Source organism: Carcharhinus amblyrhynchos, unplaced genomic scaffold (assembly GCF_965287045.1).
Source record: "Carcharhinus amblyrhynchos unplaced genomic scaffold, sCarAmb.v2.hapA scaffold_38, whole genome shotgun sequence".
NCBI classification, from domain to species: domain Eukaryota; kingdom Metazoa; phylum Chordata; class Chondrichthyes; order Carcharhiniformes; family Carcharhinidae; genus Carcharhinus; species Carcharhinus amblyrhynchos.
Window position 1 is genome coordinate 2142240 of NW_027649779.1, and position 20561 is coordinate 2162800.

Consider the following 20561-nt stretch of genomic DNA (forward strand, 5'->3'; position numbering starts at 1 on the left):
CGACGGTGCAGAGGGACCTCGGGGTCCTTGTGCATGAGTCGCAAAAACCCAGCTTGCAGGTGCAGCAGGTGGTCAGGAAGGCGAATGGGATGCTGGCCTTCATAGCGAGGGGGATTGAATATAAAAGTAGGGAGGTCTTGCTGCAGCTGTATAGGGCATTGGTGAGGCCGCAGCTGGAGTACTGTGTGCAGTTTTGGGCGCCGTACTTACGCAAGGATATTTTGGCCCTGGAGGGAGTGCAAAGGAGGTTTACTAGGCTGATACCGGAGTTGAGGGGATTGAGCTATGAGGAGAGGCTGAATAAACTAGGCTTGTACTCGTTAGAGTTTAGAAGAATGAGGGGAGATCTCATTGAGACATATAAGATGATGAATGGGATGGATAGGATAGAGGTGGAGAGACTCTTCCCGCTCAAAAAAGACAGTAGGACTAGGGGGCACAGCCTCAAGATAAAGGGGAGGCGGTTTAGAACGGAGTTGAGGAGGAACTTCTTCACTCAAAGGGTGGTGAATCTCTGGAATTCTCTGCCCGTTGAAGTGGTGGAGGCTGCCTCGCTAAATATTTTTAAGAAGCAGGTTGATGGGTTCTTGATAAGAGAGGGGATTAAGGGTTATGGGGAGAGGGCGGGAAAGTGGAACTGAGCCACGACAGATCAGCCATGATCTTATTGAATGGCGGGGCAGGCTCGAAGGGCTAGATGGCCTACTCCTGCTCCTATTTCTTATGTTCTTATGTTCTTATGAACATCTGGTCAAGGCCTCCCCATACTCCCAATACCTGCCTTCAGACAACCACACAACCTCAAACAGACAATTGTTGCAGCAAACGACCCAACCTTCAGGAAAATAGCGCTCTGGACACCAGACAACAACGTCTGTAGGACGTGCCGGATCATCGACATGGATATCACCATCACAAATGAGGACACTATCCAGCAGACACACGATATATACTCATGTGACTCAGTCAATGTGGTCTACCTTACACACTGCAGGAAAGGATATCCTGAGGTGTGGTACATTAGTGAAACAATGCAGACGCTACAACATTGTCTAAATAGATACCGCAGGACAATCACCGGGCAGGAGTGTCCCCTTCCTGTCGGAGAACAGGTCAGCAGTCAGGGGCAATCAGCCTCTGACCATTGGGTCAGCTTTCTCCAAGGCAGCTTTCAAGACATATGACAACACCAAATCACTGAGCAGAGACCGATAGCCAAGTTCCACATGTGTGAGGATGGTTTCAACCCAGATCTTGGGTTCATGTCACATTACATTTAAACTCCAACATTTGGCCTCAGCTTGCAAAATTTTACTAATTGCCATGGTTTGAGACAATGCATACCTCTTTAACCTGTGATTATCTCTCTCCATTCGCTTTATCTGTAACTGTAAAGACTTGATTACCTGCAAAGGCTTCAATTGTAAACATTACCTTGCAATTCTGTCGATCTATATAGGCCCTGTTTGTGAACTCTCCATTCACCTGATGAAGGAGCAGTGCTCCAAAAGTTCGTGCTACCATATACAGCTGTTGGACTGTAACTTGGTGTTGTGAGACTTGTTTCTGTGACGACTCCAGTCCAATGCCAGCATCTCTACTTCATGGCTATCACCAACAGCACAAAGCATCGGTTCAAAGTGGAGAGGATCTTCAACGATATCACCCACATCAACACAGACATCATATTCCTACAAAATGCAAGAAAGCAAACAAGGTCCCAAAAGGATACAGATCACGAACTCAGTCAACACGGCCTACAATACAAATTATGTCTAGAGACGTTGCCGTTGCACCTCTCTCACACTCCTCAATCACCTTGTACATTACTCTACAGCGGATGTCACAGCCTTGAAACTAAAATAGAGACAATATTCTGAATTTGTCCTCAGGACACAGCAGACCAGAAATTAGAGGCCACCAAGCAGACAAGACAACAAAACTACACCATCTACATGAACAACAAGAAGATGAAACTTGAGAAACTCGACATTCCCACCAGCAGCAACCAAGTCTTCCTCGTACCACAGTAGAAAACCATATCAATACAGTGAAGTCCATTGGCAACTTGCCGGACTACACCCTTCAACCAGATGAAGTCGAAGTTCTCAGTCGAAGACCCATTTCTGCCCCATTACCAAAATGGACCCATTGGTCATGCGGCAGAAGGAGAGAAAAACATCAGTCAAATGAGGCTCAGGCAGCCCTTCGACAAGCCTCTTGAGGATAACAGCCAACCCAATGAGACAACCAGATTATCTCAGCTGATGAAGGAGCAGCCCTCCAAAAGTTCACAATCACAAATAAAACTACTGGACTTTAAGCTGGTTTAGCAATCAAATATCTGTTTGACTGAAAAAGTCGTTTAGCAATCCTGACTCTGATTGGCTGAGGCGGTCGCTCTACGTTCCAGTTCCTTACATGATGATGTGGTCAGATATGAAATTAGTCTCTGATTGGCTGAGTTGGCTGTTTGGCCAACTAGTCCCTTATTGGCCGAAGCAGTCATTTAGCGATCTAACCTCTGATTGGCTGAGGTTGTCGTTTAGCAATCCTGTCTCTGATTGGCTCTGGCAGTTGTTAGAAATCTAGTCTTTGATTGTCTGAGATGGGAAGTTATTGACCCAGTCTATTATTGGCTGAGGACATCAGTTAATCATCCCGGGCTTATTGGATGTCACTCAGTTTTGTCTCTTCATTAAATTAGTAATTGCTATACACGGATATTTCACCGCGATTCTGAACTGCTCCCTGAATTTGGATTGAGTCGCTGCATAAATAAATGTGTTTGTGCAGCAATTTAAATCCCGCAGGATAAACCCAACTATTTGGAATGTATATTCAGGAATAGTGAGATACATTAATCTTCTCACATCTACATAGAAAAAATTCACAACATAAATCGACCAGAGCAGAATGAAAGCTCCGGATATGCTAAAGAGTAAAATCATTGACTTCCTTCTGCTTTCCATTTCGGGGTCTCTGCGATTATCTCCTTTACTTTGAGCCCTCAGACCCTTCCGCACTCGACTGGTCATTAAAATGTGACTGACTGTTAGAGCATTAATCAACAAGATTAAACTGAACGGGAGCAGTGGGGTTAAAACCTGATTAAACCAGTTAAAACCAATCCACCCGGGATCAGTCCAAACACTTGGCTTGGCATTACAGCCCCACTCGGCATTGTCGATTATCAGTTGAGGTTCAGATACAAAGTAGAAGGGAATGTTTTTCACAGAGAGCAGGATGCCAGTTGTTGCCAGAACGACAGCTGCAGTTTTCCCAGTGCAATATTTAGTTTTCATTTTTTGGCAGCGAATGGCCACAAATCGATCAAAGGAGAAAGTGACAGTGAACCAGACAGAACAGTCTGCAGCTGCAGTCTCCAGGACAGCTTTAACCTGGCATACAGATGTGAGGGACAGGAAATTCAGGGGGAAATAATAATAATTTATGTAGTTGAGGATGGGGTTTATAATGATGAACAGTAGATCCACCACTGCCATGGCCACCAGGTAGCCAGTTGTGCAGGTGGAGAGGCCACACTTTCCCCGACTCAGGATCACAATTCCCAGTACATTAACTGTCAGAGAAAAAAAAACAAGGGATAAGACCCTGAAAATTAGTGACAAAAAATGTGAATATTTCTCCATCTCTGAACTGACAATAAGGAGAAGATTTCAGCATCAATCTAACGGGCAGGACTTCCCTATGTGGTGCTGTTGTTCGAGGAGTTCAGTTCAAGATTAGCATTGCAGACTGGAAACAGCCAATACACCATTCCTGGTTAATCGGGGCAGGGGATCAGAAATCTGTGAATTACACTTCTATCAATTTGATGGAGCATGTCTGCAAATTATGATCAGACAAATATTACCGAGAGGTTGGATTTCTCATCTGATCTGTGTTACAGGGTTAGCTGACACAGGGCGGGTTTTCTAATTAGACCCGAAATGGACAGAAGTATGTCAGAGATTGGCAATACAATCTGCCATCCGTTCCTGCACCCAATTGTAAAAGACCACAGCAGATTGAACACTTCTTTAGACGGGTCAGCTGATGAATTTTGATGTCACTTCAGGATTGTTCGTTCCTTTCTCAAATCTCTTCCTCATTCTGTTATTTCACCCCACCCCCAGCTTTTTCTGATTCTAGTTTCCAGATTCCTTGTTCTGTTTGTCTTTCTTTCCATTCTTGTCTCCCTGTCTCTACATCTCCCCTACTTCTTTCCTAATCTGACTCTTGCCATCCTATCCCTTTCTCCCTTTGCAGTTTTCTTCCCCGATCTCCAGGTTTCTGTCCCATCCAACCTCTTTCCATTCTTAACTCGCAGTCCAGCTTTTTCCCCATATTTATCCATCTATCTTCGAATATTTCTCGCTCACTTTCCCCATATCTATTCTGCCTGTCTCCAACATCTCTCTCACTCTCTGTTTAACATAGAATCAAAGAAGATAGTAACAGGAGGAGGCCATTTGGCCCTTCGAGCCTGCTCCGCTATTCATCACAATCATGGCTGATCATCCAACTGAATAGCCTAATGCTGCTTTCTTCCCATAAATTTCCATACCATTCAGCCCAAATGCTATATCTAGTCGCCTTTTTAATACACTACACATTTTGACATCAAGTGCTTCCCGCAGTAATGAATTTCACAATCTCCCAACTGTTTGGGTGAAGAAATGGCTCCACATCCCTGTCTTAAACGGTTTATCCTGTTTCCTCAGACTGTTACCCCTGGTTCTGGACACTCTCACCATCGGAAACATCTGTTCTCGCCCTGTTAGAATTTTATGAGCCTGTATGAAATGGTATCAAAGGGTGATATTCTGGGTGCTATTCTGATTGGCGGTTGGTGACTAGTGGAGTGCCGCAGGGATCGGTGCTGGGGCCTCAGCTATTTACCATTTATGTAGATGATCTGGAGGAGGGGGCTGAGTGTAGGGTAACGAAAGTTGCTGATGACACGAAGATGAGTGGTAAAGCAAATTGTGTGGAGGGTGTGGAAAGTCTGCGAGGGATCTGGATAGGCTGAGCGAGTGGGCAAGGACCTGGCAGATGGGGTATAATGTTAGCAAGTGTGAGGTTATCCACTTTGGCAGAAATAATAGTAGCAGGGATTACTATTTAAAGGGCGAAAAGCTGCAGCATGCTACGGTGCAGAGGGATCTGGGGATCCTTGTGCATGAGTCGCAAAAACCCAGTCTGCAGGTACAGCAGGTGATCAGGAAGGCGAATGGGATGTTGGTCTTTATAGCGAGGGGGATATAATATAAAAGCAGGGAGGTCTTGCTGCAACTGTACAGGGCACTGGTGAGGCCGCAGCTGGAGTATTGTGTGCAGTTTTGGTCGCTGTGCCTGTGCAAGGATATTTTGGCCTTGGAGGGAGTGCAGAGGAGGTTCACTAGGCTGATACCGAAGATGAGGGGGTTAGACTATGAAGAGAGGCTAAATAGACTGGGTCTGTACTCGTTGGATTTTAGAAGGATGAGGGCAGATCTTACAGACTCGTATAAGATAATGAAAGGGATGGATAGGGTAGAGGTAGAGAAATTCTTCTCGCTTAGAAAGGATAGCAGGACGAGAGGGCACAACCTCAAGATAAGGGTGGTGGGCTGTTTAGAACGGAGTTGAGGAGGAACTTCTTCACCCAAAGGGTGGTGAATCTCTCGAATTCTCTGCCCGTTGAAGTGGTGGAGGCTGCCTCGCTAAATATATTTAAGTCACGGGTAGATAGGTTTCTGACAGACAAGGGAATTAAGGGTTCTGGGGAGAAAGCGGGAAAGTGGAACTGATCCACTTCAGATTAGCCATGATCTTATTGAATGGCAGGGCAGGCTCAAAGGGCGAGAAGGCCTACTCCTGCTCCTATTTCTTATGTAAATCCCACTCATTCACCTGAATTTCAGCGAAAACAATCCGAAGCTGACCAATCTCCCCTCATAGATCAGTTCTGCCACCCCTGGAATTAGCCTATTAAAGTCGCTGTACTTCCTCGAGAGCAAGAACATCCTTCCTCTGAAAACCGGACAAAAACTGCACACAATATTGCAATTGTGCCTCACCAAGCCACATTGTAACACACATTCCTGCTTCTCTACTGTGAGAAGTAGTGTAATTTTTAAGGCTGCAAGAGCTAACAGTACAATCAGCAGTGATGGACGAGTTCAGCAGCATACAGAAAGGGGGAGGCACATGACAGACAGTTAACTAGGTTACACGAAACAGATAACCGCAGTGATGAGATTAAGCGCAAAATGGGAGTTGAGAGAGTGTTAATTGAAGGAATGACACAATACAAGCCATTTACAGTGTTTAAAGTTAACAAGGTTAACAGCCAAATAAGGGGAAATAACACAATACAAGCCATCACAATGTTTGAAAAACAGTATAAAATGTGCTGCAAATCTATGTAAGGTGTGCCTATTTTGACTAGACACCCGGTCTTGCAAGAACGACAAATAAAATCTTGCTCCTTCAGAACTTGACTTGACTAAATTGTTTAACTGTGAGCTGTGTTTCTCACATCTACTTCGACGCTACTCGCCATGAAGGCCCACATACAATTTGCCTTCTATACTGTTTGCTGCACCTGCATGGTAACATTCAGCGATTGGTCCACATGGATACCCAGGATCCATTGTACATTCCTGTGTCCCAATTTACAGCCATTCAGGCAGTAATCTGTCTTCTTGTCTTTTTTTTAATTTCCGAAGTGAATAACCTCACATTTATCCAAATTATACTGCATCTGTCACTAATTTACCCACTCACCCAACCTATCCACATCATGCTGATGGACCTCTGCATCCTCATCACTCTTGTCCCTTCCACCCAATTTGGTATCAACTGCAAGCTTTGAGATGTTATATTTTGTATTTATATTTTGTTCACTCGTCAAATAAGTGACATATGTTATGAATAGCTAGGGCCTCAGCACTGATCCCTCTAGCACCACACTACCTACTGCCTGCCAATTTCCAAAGAACCAATTAATTCCTACTCTTTGTTTCATCATTGCCAACGAGTTTTCTAACCATCTCAATCCAACTCCCCCAATCCTATGTGATTTAACCTTGCACGATAATTTCTTATAGGGGACTTTGGCAAATGCTTTCTGAAAGTCCAAGTATACCACTTGGACTGGCTCCCCCTTGTCAACCCTACTCACAATATATTTAAAGACATTTCTCCCCATCTCTCTCTATTTGTCTCTATTCCTTTTCATCTCCCCCAGCATCTATCTCTCTCTGTCTCTCTCTCTCTCTCTCTCACACACACACACACACACACACACACACTCGCACACAGTATGACAACATACTGTGTAAATTCCTTTGGTAGTTTGTTTTAAAATAAGCCCCCCCCCCCCCCACCCCGTACTTATTAATGTATTAATTTGTTTGTTTATTTATACATTGATTAATGTCTGTAAATCAGCAATCCCAGAGGGTTGTTGCTGATGCTTTTCTTCAGAGACTGGCAGCTGGGCAATAACCCCAACCTGGAGACCCCAGATCTTGTGTCACTTCTCAGCCCCTCGCAGCAATTTGATTTGAGGTTATTGGCAAAGATGGTCAGAAATATTGCATCACTCCTTTGAAAACAGAGTGCATGAGAGGCAGGGAAAGTTGCAAAGATATGGACAGTTAGAAGTACTTCGAAGGAGGATAGAAGGAGAGGTTGTGGGTGGGTTGATGCGGGGTCACGACCTAGATAAGATCATCCATCTTCACAATTACAGAGAGTGAGCAGAAGGAGAGAAAGGAAGAATGTAGGTGAAACAGAGGGAGGGGGAACAAAAGGTCAAAATAGAGATGGTGAGGGAGGAAGAAAATATGAGAAAGAGACATGACGTGAAAGCCTCCAGAGTATAGTCACTAGATGCAACTCCAATCATACCCATTCAGACAGTCTGAACTTGTGGAGAAATATCCTGGGAGAATGATTTTAGAAGTGTCAGGAAGGAATCTGCAGCCCCATCCCAAACCGAGAGAGGGAGTTGAGTAGCTTCTGGACACTGAGATTGGGACAGGAGAAGGGGGTGGGGGAGGACGAACATTTTATTTAGTTTTCGAAGATTCTGTTTGGAGATCCCTGTCTTCTTCCATTTCAAATTTCTGGCTGATTTGAAGAAATGGAGGAAATGGGACAGTAAGGAGACAAAAAAGAGAGAGGTATAGAACGATAGAATCACACAGCGCAGGGGCACTTTGGCCAAATGTGTCTGCACCTGCACGCGATAAACAGTTAAAATCACATCTAACCCCATCTGCCAGCACTTGGCCCATAGCACGGAAGTGTGAAGTGTTCATCCAGATACTTCTTTTAAAGTTTGCGAATCAAATCACTTCTACCAATCTGCAATACAGGGCATTCGATACTGTCACTGCCTACTGGGTTAAAAAAAAAACTTCACAACCCTCCTTACCCTCACCTTAAACCTTGTATCCCGTGACTGGCCATCCAACTGAGGGGAACAACTCTTTCTTCTCCACTCTGTCCCTCTGTCCCACAATGTTGGACAACACGATCAGATTGCACCTCAGTCATTTCTGTTCCAACAAAAACAACCCAAGCCTACCCATTTTTTTTTCAAAACATTGATATTCCATACCAGGCAGCATCCTGGTGAATCTCCTCTACATAAGAACATGAGAACAAGGAGCAGGGGTAGGCCATCTGGACCCTTGAGCCTGCTCCGCCATTCAATAAGATCATGGCTGATCTTTTCATGGACTCAGCTCCACTTACCCGCCCGCTCACCACAACCCTTAATTCCTTTACCTTTCTAAAATGTGTCTATTCTTGCCTTAAAAACTTTCAGTGAGGTGGCCTCAACTGCTTCACTGGGCAGGAATTCTGCAGATTCTCAAATCTTTGTGTGAGAAGTTGCTCCTCAACACATTCTTAAGTCTGCTTCACCTTATTTTGAGGTTATGCCCCCTAGTTCTAGTTTCATCCGCCAGTGGAAACAATTTCCTTGCTTCCATATTATCTATTCTCTTCATATTCCTATATGTTTCGATAAGATCACCTCTCATTCTTCTGAATTCCAGTAAGTATAGCCCAGTCTCTCCTCATAAGCCAAACCTCTCAACTCCGCAATCAACCCAGTGAATCTCCTGTGCACCCTCTCCAGAGCCAGTATATCCTTTGCCAGTACATCCACCTCGTGCAATCTCCTCCCTCCGATAAAGTAGCGACCGACAACCTCAGCCAATCAGAGGTTAGATCGCTAAATGACTGCTTCGGCCAATAAGGGACTAGTTGGCCAAACAGCCAACTCAGCCAATCAGAGACTAATTCCATAACTGAGCGCATCATCATGTAAGGAACTGGAATGTAGAGCGACCGCCTCAGCCAATCAGAGTCAGGATTGCTAAACGACTTTTTCAGTCAAACAGATATTTGATTGCTAAACCAGCTTAAAGTCCAGTAGTTTTATTTGTGACTGTGAACTTTTGGAGGGCTGCTCCTTCATCAGCTGAGATAATCTGGTTGTCTCATTGGGTTGGCTGTTATCCTCAAGAGGCTTGTCGAAGGGCTGCCTGAGCCTCATTCGACTGATGTTTTTTCTCTCCTTCTGCCGCATGACCAATGGGTCCATTTTGTTAGTGGGGCAGAAATTGGGCCCTCGACTGAGAACTTCGACTTCATCTGGTTGAAGGGTGTAGTCCGGCAAGTTGACAATGGACTTCACTGTATTGGTACTGTTTTCTACTGTGGTATGGGGGAGGCTTGGTTGCTGCTGGTGGGAATGTCGAGTTTCTCAAGTTTCATCTTCTTGTTGTCCATGCAGATGGTGTAGTTTTGTTGTCTTGTCTGTTTGGTGGCCTGTACTTTCTGGTCTGCTGTGTCCTGAGCACAAGTTCAGAATAAGAACAAAGAAAAAGAACAAAAACAGCCCGGGAAACAGGCCCTTCGGCCCAACGAGCCCACGCCGCCATCTCAACACCACCAGTCCACCTCTCTACCCACGACCCCTGTCTAATATTTTCTGGCCATCCAGATTGAGGGAAACTGATTTAGGGACAATTTATTTCTGCCAATCAGCCTAACAGCACCTTTTTGGGGTGTGGGAGGAAACAGGAGCACCCGGAGAAATCCCACACAAGCACAAGGAGAATATGCAAACTCCCACAGACACCGGCCCAAATCCATGTGTCTGCACAACAATCAGTGATAGTCACTGAGCTGTCGTCTTGCCCAGTATCTGGTCCAGTTTAGGCACAGACTAACGACATGAAGCACTAGGCCAATCTCGAACAACCAAGAGCAGTCCCAGTACGACCCATCGCGTGTATGCCCCTCGTTGGACACGAGGTGGGCCGTTTTAAACCTGTGAATGAAAAGAGAAAACACATTATTATCATACTATAACCATTTACATTACCAGGGACGCCCCAATGTTAATGACCCTTATTTAAAAGGATCTCCTATATCCACCCATCTCCAACTCAGTCATGTGCCTAAGTTACTCTTAAAGGACTCTAGCGTGTTTGCCTCCACCACCTTACATGGCAGAGCATTCCATACCCCCACTACCCTCTGTGTGAAAAACCTCCCTCTAATATCTGTGTTGTACCTTTCCCCCCTCACCTTAAGTCCATGGCCCCTTGCCCTACGTGTCTCTATTATAGGAAATAGCTTACCTCTGTTCACTCTATCTATACCCTTCATAATCTTATATACCTCTATAAGATCCCCCCCTCAGTCGGCGTCGTTCAAGGGAAAAGAGCCCCAATTTCTTCAATCTTTCCTCATACCCCAGTCCTTCCATACCAGGCAACATCCTGGTAATCCTCCTCTGCACTCTCTCCAGATTCTCCATGTCCTTCCGGTAGTAAGGCAACCAGAACTGGACGCAGTACTCCAAATGCGGCCTAACTAACGTTCTGTACAACTGCAACATTAGACTCCAGCTCTTATATTCTATACCCCTTCCTATAAAGGCTAACATACCATAGGCTTTCTTCACCACACTCTCCACTTGCACTACCACCTTCAATATTGTCTCTATCTTAGTTTCCAGGCTGTGACATCCGCTGTAGAGTAATGTACAAGGTGAGTGAGGAGTGTGAGAGAGATGCAACAGCAACGTCTCTCGGCATAATCTGTATTGTAGGCCGTGTTGACTGAGTTCGTGACCTGTATCCTTTTGGGACCTTGTTTGCTTTCTTGCATTTTGTAGGAATTTGATGTTTGTGTTGATGTGGGTGGTATCGTTGAAGATCCTCTCCACTTTGAACCGATGGTTTGTTGCTGTTGGTGATAGCCATGATGTAGAGGTGCTGGCATTGGACTGGAGTCGTCATAGAAAGAAGTCTCACAACACCAAGTTAAAGTCCAACAGCTGCATTTGGTAGCAACTTTTGGAGCGCTGTTCCTTCATCAGGTGAATGGAGAGTTCACAAACAGGGCCTATATAGATCGACAGAATTGCAAGGTAATGGTTGCAACTGAAGTCTTTGCAGGCAATCAAGTCTTTACAGTTACAGATAATGCGAATAGAGAGAGAGATAATCACATGTTAAAGAGGTATGCATTGTCTCAAACCATGACAATTAGTAGAATTTTGCAAGGTCCGGCCAAATGTTTGTGTTTTCATATAGTGTGACATGAACCCAAGGTCCGGGTTGAAACCATCCTCACACAGGTGGAACTTGGCTATCGGTCTCTGCTCAGTGATTTGGTGTTGTCATGTGTCTTGAAAGCTGCCTTGGAGAACGCTGACCCAATGATCAGAGGCTGATTGCCCCTGACTGCTAACCTGTTCTCCGACAGGAAGGGGACTCTCCTGCCTGGTGATTGTCCTGCGGTATCTACTTGTACAATGTGATAGAGTCTGCATTGTTTCACCAATGTACCACACCTCGGGACATCCTCTCCTGCAGTGTATAAGGTAGACCACATTGGCCGAGTCACATGAGTATATATCGTGTGCCTGCTGGATAGTGTCCTCATTTGTGATGGTGATATCCATGTCGATGATCCGGCACGTCCTACAGAAGTTGTTGTCTGGTGTCCAGATCGCTATTTTCCTGAAGGCTGGGTCGTTTGCTGCAACAATTGTCTGTTTGAGGTTGTGTGGTTGTCTGAAGGCAGGTATTGGGGGTATGGGGAGGCCTTGCCCAGATGTTCGTCTTCATCGATGACATGTTGAAGGCTCCGAAGAAGATCTCATAGCTTTTCTGGTCCGTGAAAGTACTGGATGATGAAGGATAATGTGTCGGTCATGTCCTGTGTTTAAATACTGAGGAGGTCGATGCAATGCTGATCGGGGAAAATGTCAGCAGTCAAGCCCGCTCATCTTCCGATCTTTGGGTCAGTGTCCTGCAAAGGTGGCCTTCAAGACATACGGCAATGCATAATCTCCGGGCAGAAACTGATAGCGAAGTTCTGCACGAGGACGGCCTCAATGTTGAGTTCTTGCTATACTGCATATCGTTCTCAGTATTTGGCCTGAGCTTGTGAAATCTTGTTAACTATCCTGCCTTGAGACAATTCATACTTCTTTAACCTGTGAGCCATGCTCTCGACAATTGCATTTTCTGTAGCACTAAAGACTTAATGACCTGTCAAGACTCGCATTCCAACTACTTACTTGCATTTGCATCTGTGTTTATTTATAGTATATATATGCCGTGTTTGTAAGCCCAGTTCTCCACTCACCTGAGGATGGAGCAACGCTCCAAAAGTTTGTGATTCCAAATAAACCTTTTGGACATTAACCAGGTGTTGTGAGATTTCTTATAGTCTCTTAGCACCATTCCCTTTGTCAAATAAAAAAAAAATTCCAGCCTTCCCTCTTATCACAAGACCATTTGTTCTTTCTTCCTCTCCTTCTGTCTTTTCCCTGACTCTGCACTGCTTAGAAAAAAACAAAGTATCTGAATTCTTCCTAATAAAAGACCACCGAAATGAAACATGCTCTCCATTTCCCTCAGTTTCACAAAATGTTCTGTTGTGAGATGGCATTTGTAATATGTGCAATGTCTTGTCTTTGGGTAAAGGTTGATCAGTTTTCCCGTTCTGAACCACACCTGCCTTAATAACATAGGGAATATCATAGAATCCTTCAGTGAAGATGGAGGCGATTCTAGTCTGCACTGAACACAAACCAACCCATGCCCTATCTCCATAACCCCACGCATTTACCCTCGCTAATCCCCCTGACACTAAGGGGCAACTTTGCATGACCAATCCACCTAACCCGCACATCTCTGGAATTTAGGAGGAAATCGTAACAGCCGGGGGAAGCCCACCCAGACGCGGAAAGAACATGTCGTCTCTGAACAGATAGTGACCCAAGCCAGGAATCGAGCCAAGGTCCCTGGTGCTGTAAGACATCACCCCAACCACTGGTTAGGTAAGGTTAATAAGTAAAGGAAACCCATTTAAAATAATAATAATACACCAGATGTGTCATCATTTTCCACAGGAAAGCAAACACAATGTGAATGACTATTTTTATTTTCATTCATTCATGGACGTGATGTCGCTGGCTGGGCCAGCATTTGTAGGTTCTGTCTAGTTACCAATCAACTCAATGGCTTGCTTAACCCTTTTACAGGATAGTTATGAAATAAGCATAGTGATGAGGATTTGGAGTGATATGTAGGCCAGAATAGGAAAGGGCGGCGGATTCCCCAGTCTATTCAACTTCACTTCAGAACAAAAATTCCGCAGCACTGGAGAACAATAGACTGCAATGTTACAATTCTGGATCAGAATCTGAGTTCAATAGGCTACAATGTTCCAATACTGGATAAAAACCTGAGAACAATAGACAGCAGTGCCTCAGATTCTGAGAGCAATAGACTGTCACGTCCCTTCAGTTCGAATTCCACCATCTGCTGTAGTGGGATTCGACCCAATGATCCACCGGACATGAGGTGAGTTTTTCAATTAATAGTCAAAGTGATAATACCACTAGGCCATTTCCTCCCTAACTTATGTTGAGGTTATTGGAATATATCTTTGGTTTGGATGGAGACGAGGAGTTGAATTTATTTAGTAATGTCACAAGTCTGCTTATATCAACACTGTAATGAAGTTACTGTGGAAATCCACGTGTCGCCACTCTCTGGCGCCTGTTCTGGCAAAACTGATGGAGAATTTAGCATGGCAAATGCACCCTAACGAGCAGGTCTTTTGGACTGTGGGAGGAAACTGGAACACCTGGAGGAAACCCATGATGACACAGGGGAGGACAGACAAACTCCACACAGTGAACAAGGCCAGCACTCAAAATCTGGTCCCTGGCACTGTGAGGCCACACTATTAACTACTGTGCCACCACAATGCAGTCGCTAGTGACTTTGCTGTCTATGCTTCAAGTGGCAAGAACAATCCAGTTAATTGCAGGCCATGAGCTCTACATCAACGGTAGGAAAGTTATTGAAGAGGATACTTCGAGAAGGATCTGTTCCCATGGACGTATTAGTGAGAGACAACATGGTTTTGTGAATGGGAGATCGTGTCTCACTAACTTGATCGAGTGTTTTCGAGGAAGATGTTTAATGAGGAGAAGGTAGTGGATGTTATCTACATGGACTTCAGTTAGGCCTTTGACAAGATCCCTCTTAGCAGACTAATGCAGAACATGAAATCACGTGGGATCAGAGGTGAGCTGGCAATGTCGATACAAAACTGGCTTGGTCAAAGAAGACAGAGTGTAGCAGTGGGAGGTTGTTTTTGTTCTGAATGATGGTTATGACAAGTGGCACTCCTCAGGGATCAGAGCTGAGAACTTTGTTCTTTGCAACATTGTGTATGACACAACGGTTGCAAGTTTGCGGATGATACAAAAGTTGGTGGATTTGCAGATAGCGGTGAGGACCATAAGAGGATACAGCAAGATATGGATCGATTGGAGACTTGGGCGGAGAGGTGGAAAAACGTAATTTGACCTCACTGGAATGACGGAGGTTGAGGGGTGACCGGATAGAAGTCCACACGATTATGAGAGGGGTGGACATAGTGGGTAGTCAGAAGCTTTTTTTTCCCAGAGTGGAAGAGTCATTTCCTCGGTGGCACATGTTCAAGGTGCGACAGTCAAGGTTTAAAGGAGATTACGAGGCAGATTTTTTTTCTACAAAAGTGGTGGTGGGTTTCTGTAACTCATTGCCGGGGGAAGTAGTGGAAGCGGATACGGTAGTGACCTTTAAGAGGCGTCTTGACAACTACAGGACAACTACAAATAGGATGGGAACGGAGGAGTATGATCCCTGGAAGGGGAAGGATTTTAGTTCAGTCGACGCAGCATGGTCAGTGCAGGCTTCGAGGGCCTAACGGGCCTGTTCCTGTGCTGTAATTTTCTTTGTTCTTATTCTAAAGCCTGGAAAAAGATGAATGATTTTAGCGCTTAATGAATCAAGTCACAAAGTTATTGGAGGCGATGAATGGCAAAAAGTTCAATGATGTATATTATCCTTACGGTAATATTTACGGGCATATCCTGATATAATATAAATGGGTTTATGTTAATGCTAAAGTAAAGTATCTCGAAACCAATAATATGTGTGCATTGAGAGGCGCGTTCAGGTCTCCACACTTAAAACTTTACATTGATCTTAAAAAGAAAACATATACTATGATCATTCCAATGCGGGTAGGATGGTCTGTCGGAGACTCGGTGCAGACTCAATGGGCTATATGGCCTCCTTCTGCACAGTCATGTCTGCCTCTCCATTATTTCCAACTTCCCATACTTCCCTGAACCTCAACACCCCATCTGGGCTGTAAATTCTCTTCTTTGCGTGTAAAAAGTGTTGGATTGAACAGGTTGAGGTGAAGGTGTTTGTTTAGTGACTGTAATTGATGTGAGTCTGCACGGATCTGATTAGTGTGCCTGGAGGGATTTCCCCCTTCTAATAATAAGGGATTCCGTTCAATGTGTTGTCCCATTGAGTCAGCGGGAGCGACAACTCCAACACTAACAGCGATCAGCGGCTGTGGAGAGAGAGGGAGCGAGAGGAGAGATCAGAATCTGGGAGCAATGGCCCAGAATGTTCCAACAGTGGATCAGAATCTGGGAACAATGGATTGGGAGCTTCCGGCCATGGACAAAAGTTTTTTCCATTGGATTTCTATGTTTACCTCAGATGATTGGAGGATACCATTAGCTTATCGGATTGAAGGTCTACTGAAGGCGATTCAGTACGTTTACTATCCCATCTTAGCGATTGTTGGAGTTCCGGGTAAGTCCCTGTCTGGAATTGTACCAGTCCGACTGCCACTGGAATCGGAGCAGGCAAGGGTCAGAGCATGGGAAGGTCTGTTGAACATGGGTAGGATTTGCAGTTTTCGGAAAAGTGAGGCTGTAAAGTTCTGCCCCCAGTTCCTAATTCTAGAAAGGCTGTTTAACTGTATTGATTTCCTTGTCATTTACTGTACTGGGTTTGCTGCTCTTGTTGTTTCTGTTGAATCCCTATATCCTGTTATTAATTCTTTCAGCCGCTGACAATTGTCTCAGGGCCTATGGGCTAGGGTGTCTTCTGTGTGCTGTGACTATCCATAGACATGTGACATAACACTAATCCTTTGTGAGAAAAATATTAAAGCAGAATCCTTTTTTACCGTCTACATGTAACGCCAGCTCACTGCCAATTGCCCACCCAGTCACCGGGCTGCAGGATGTATTTTATTGATCATGTTTGCACAGCAGGATCTCAAGAGAAAAAATATTTCATATTGAAATTTATTCATCAATGTCACAAGTATGCAAACATTAACACTGCAATGAAGTTGCTATAAAAATCCCCGAGTCGCCACACTCTGGCGCCTGTTCAGGTACACTGAGGGAGAATTTAGCGCGGCCAATGCATCAAACCAGCACAACTTTCAGATTTTGGGAGGAAACCAGAGCACCTGGAGGAAACCCACGCAGGCACAGTGAGAACGAGTAGACTCTGCACAGTCAGTAGCCAAGCCTGAAATTGAACCAGGGAGCCTAGTGCTATGAGGCAACAACACTATCCCCTGTACAACCACAAACTTTCCTGGAGTCACAGAAACACAAACATACATATATTAATAGAAACATTTACTGATAGAAGCAATCAGATTTAGACACTCCCACTCACACACAAATTCAAAAGCCAAAATTGTTGTAAGGCTCCGGAATAACATACACTTAAGAACACTCATCAGGTACTCTGGTGCTCACACACAACACGCCCACACACACACACACACACAACACGCACGCACACACACACACACACACACACACACGCGCGCGCACACACACACACACACACACACACATGCATAGGAATAATGGTGTTAGTGGCTGAGCTGTCGTTGATAAACATGAGTTGGTGTCACAGGGTTGACTGTAGTGTCAGAGAGATGGGATTTTGGACCGGTTGTGGATGTAGTGAACCGTAGTGGATCCAGGAAATCTGGGAAGCCGGAACTGATTCATGCCATGACTAACCTTTTCATGCATTTCGTAATATTGGATGTCGGAGTCACAGGATGAGAGTCATTAGGCAGCTTGCTTGGCTTTTCCTTTGCTACTGGCCTTCGTTTGAGTTTTTACCTGGTGCATATATTGACAACATTCCTGCCAAGGGAGGACTCATGGAGATGTAAATCTAATAGAGATTCTCTGCTTCAGGGCATCAGGATCTCCCTCTGCCAACTGTTAGTATTGTCGAGAGGAAAAGGTCAAACCAACACTGTTTGGTACCAGCTCTGTTGTGGGAGTTGTCAGTGAGCTGTCTGAGAGACAACAGATTACCACCTACAGGACTCCACGCCGCATCTTCTGTTAGGGTTTACTGCCTCATCCTTCTTACCCTCCAAATCCTTCACAGGCAGAGGGGATATTTACCTGTAGCTGAGTGAGGGACAATGTCGAGGACTCCCTGGAAAGCTCTCTCCCAAATGTTAACTTTGTGTTACTACCAAGGAGCAGTACAGTGGCACAGTGGTTAGTACTGCTGTCTCACAGCATCAGGAACCTGGGTTCAGTTCCAGTTTTGGGTCATTGTCCGTGTTGAGTTTGTACATTCTCTCTGTGTCTGTACAGGTTTACTCCAGATGCTCTACTTTCCCCTCACACTCCAAAAGACATGCTGGCTTAAAAATATATATTCCAATTGTTGTGTTTTTGTACTTTTTAAAAAAATTTAACCCGTCATAAGTCTAAATGGTAATTCCTTCCATTGAATCATATCTAATTTTATTCTGTATTTCCCTCCCTGACAGTGAACATAATCACAATTGTGACACTGAGGAGCAGAAACTGTGGTCTGTCCAAATGTGTCACTCGTTACCTGGTGGCCATGTCAGCGGGGGATCTGCTGGTCATTATCCTCGACCTGATATTGAGACACATTCCCATTCTTTATCAGGAACACTTTTATTTTGTGCGCTCTCTCCCCGTGTGTAACATCCACGCCGTCCTGCTTTATGCAGCCACTGACTGTTCTGTCTGGTTCACCGTCACTTTCACCTTTGATCGATTTGTGGCCATTTGCTGCCCCAAGCTGAAAAGTAAATATTGCACTGAGAAATCGGCGGCTGTGGTTCTGGGAACAGTGATGGTGCTGAGCTGTTTAAAGAACATTTTCTGGTATTTTATGTTATTAAATACATATCGGCTGGGGAATGTCCCCTGGTTTTGTTTAGTCGTGTATGATGTTTTGGAACCTCTGGTCTGGACAGCGATCGAGTTTCTCCATTACATTCTAACCCCGTGTGTCCCATTCGTCCTGATTCTGCTGCTCAATGCTCTCACCGTCAGACACATTTTAGTGAGCAGCAGAGCCCGCAGGAGACTCCGGGCTCACCGCAGTGGCGAGAATCCCAGAGATCCAGAGTTGGAGAGTCGAAGGAAATCCATCATTGTCCTATTTGTTATCTCAGCCAATTTCATTATCTTATGGTCAATATTCATGGCTTATTCAGTATGGAATCGCATGTATGATTTGGGCTATCAATTGAGATTAGATTTTTATGTTATGGAATTGGGCTTCATGCTGCAACTCACAAGTTGCTGTACAAATACTGTCATTTATGCAGTGACACAAACTCAGTTCAGGCAGCAGCTAAAAAATCTACTGAAATATCCCCTCACTGCAATTTTTCAACTCAATACAGCCTGAGAGGAAATGACAACAACAAGACCTTTGACTCTTCCTATTGGGCATTCAAACCGTAAATCACCAAACAGCCTCACAGGGATAGAAAGACTGACAGGTAGATAGAGAGGACAATGTTAGCAGCAGTGAGATTATTAGACAGAGAGTGTCAGAGAGAGGGAAAGGCACAAAGACTTGGAGAGCAAAGAATTTGAAAGAGTTTCTAACAGGTACAGGAAAATAAACAGGGAGGCAGAGAGATAGAAGAGAGACAAAGACAGAGCCCCACAGAATGTGAAAGGCAGAAATAGTGAGGAAAGTGGCGAGAGAGATAAACAGGGAATGAGAAAGACAGAAATAATGAGGAAAATGGCGAGAGAGATATACAGGGAATGAGAAAGGGAGCTAGAGGAAGACAGATTGGAGTTTGTAATACGAGAGGGAGACGGAGACAAGGTGGGGGGGGAGACAAAAAGTGATGCAGAAGGAAATCGCCAGAGACAGATAGAAACAGAGATATCGAGACACAGAGCAGGAGTGAATGGGAAAGAGTGGGACTGAAAAAGCACAATGGACAAAGCAAGAGCAAAAGTCAGAGTGAGGTGGGTGGAGGGGCAGAGAGACAAATATATTAAAGAGGGACAGGGAGTAAGAGAGTGACACTGAGGGGGGCGGCAAGAGAGACAGAGGGAGAGTGGGGGAGAGCTGGAGAGACAGCAAAAGACAGAGTGAAACATCAAGAGAGACAGAGGCACAGAGAGACATAGAGAAAGAGTGACAGAGAGAGAGCCACAAGAAACATAGAAAGAGGTAGAGAGATATATCTAAGGACTTCAACGATGACCATCAGGTGGAGCTTTGGAATATGAGCTCCCTGATTGAGGCAGTTAATGCTGTCCAATCCGGGAGCCCTGCAGACATGCATAGTATGGTGTGTCTGGGTTACTGGAATTCAGGATGTGTACACTCAGGTGTGGATGTGATGGACTATAGGTTTTATCACTTGAGCATTAATGCAGGAACTCAGCTAATGTTCTGGGCACACGGGTTCTGATCACGTCACGGCAGATGGTGGAACTTGAGTAAATATATCTGGAGTTTAGAATTCATTAGTGACCACAAAAACATTGTCCATTTTCAGAAAGACCCATCTGGTTTATCAATGTCATGATGTGGATATGCTGGCGTTGGACTGGGGTAGACACAGTAAAAAGTCTGACAACACCAGGTTTAAGTCCAATCGATTTATGTGATAGTAAATTCACTAGCTTTCGAGGTTACCCTCTTCGTCAGGTGAATGTTCGCCACCAGAACTCTCCATTCACCTGACAAAGAGAGTAACCTCGAAAGCTAGTGAATTTACTATCAAATAAATCAGTTGGACTTAAACCTGGTGTTGTCAGACTTTTTACTGTGTTTATCAATGTCCCAGGGAAGGGCCACAGCAATGTGGTCGACACTTCA

General features: G+C 44.8%; 1 protein-coding gene across 1 annotated transcript; it reads left to right on the top strand.

Annotated features, from left to right (window-relative positions):
• Positions 1 to 16003: 16003 nt before the first annotated feature.
• On the top strand, positions 16004 to 19121 carry LOC145362380 (putative G-protein coupled receptor 139). Its single transcript, XM_080218435.1, has 2 exons — positions 16004 to 16205; positions 18223 to 19121. Exons 1-2 carry the CDS (start codon positions 16004 to 16006, stop codon positions 19119 to 19121), a joined length of 1101 nt encoding a protein of 366 aa, XP_080074561.1.
• Positions 19122 to 20561: the final 1440 nt, after the last annotated feature.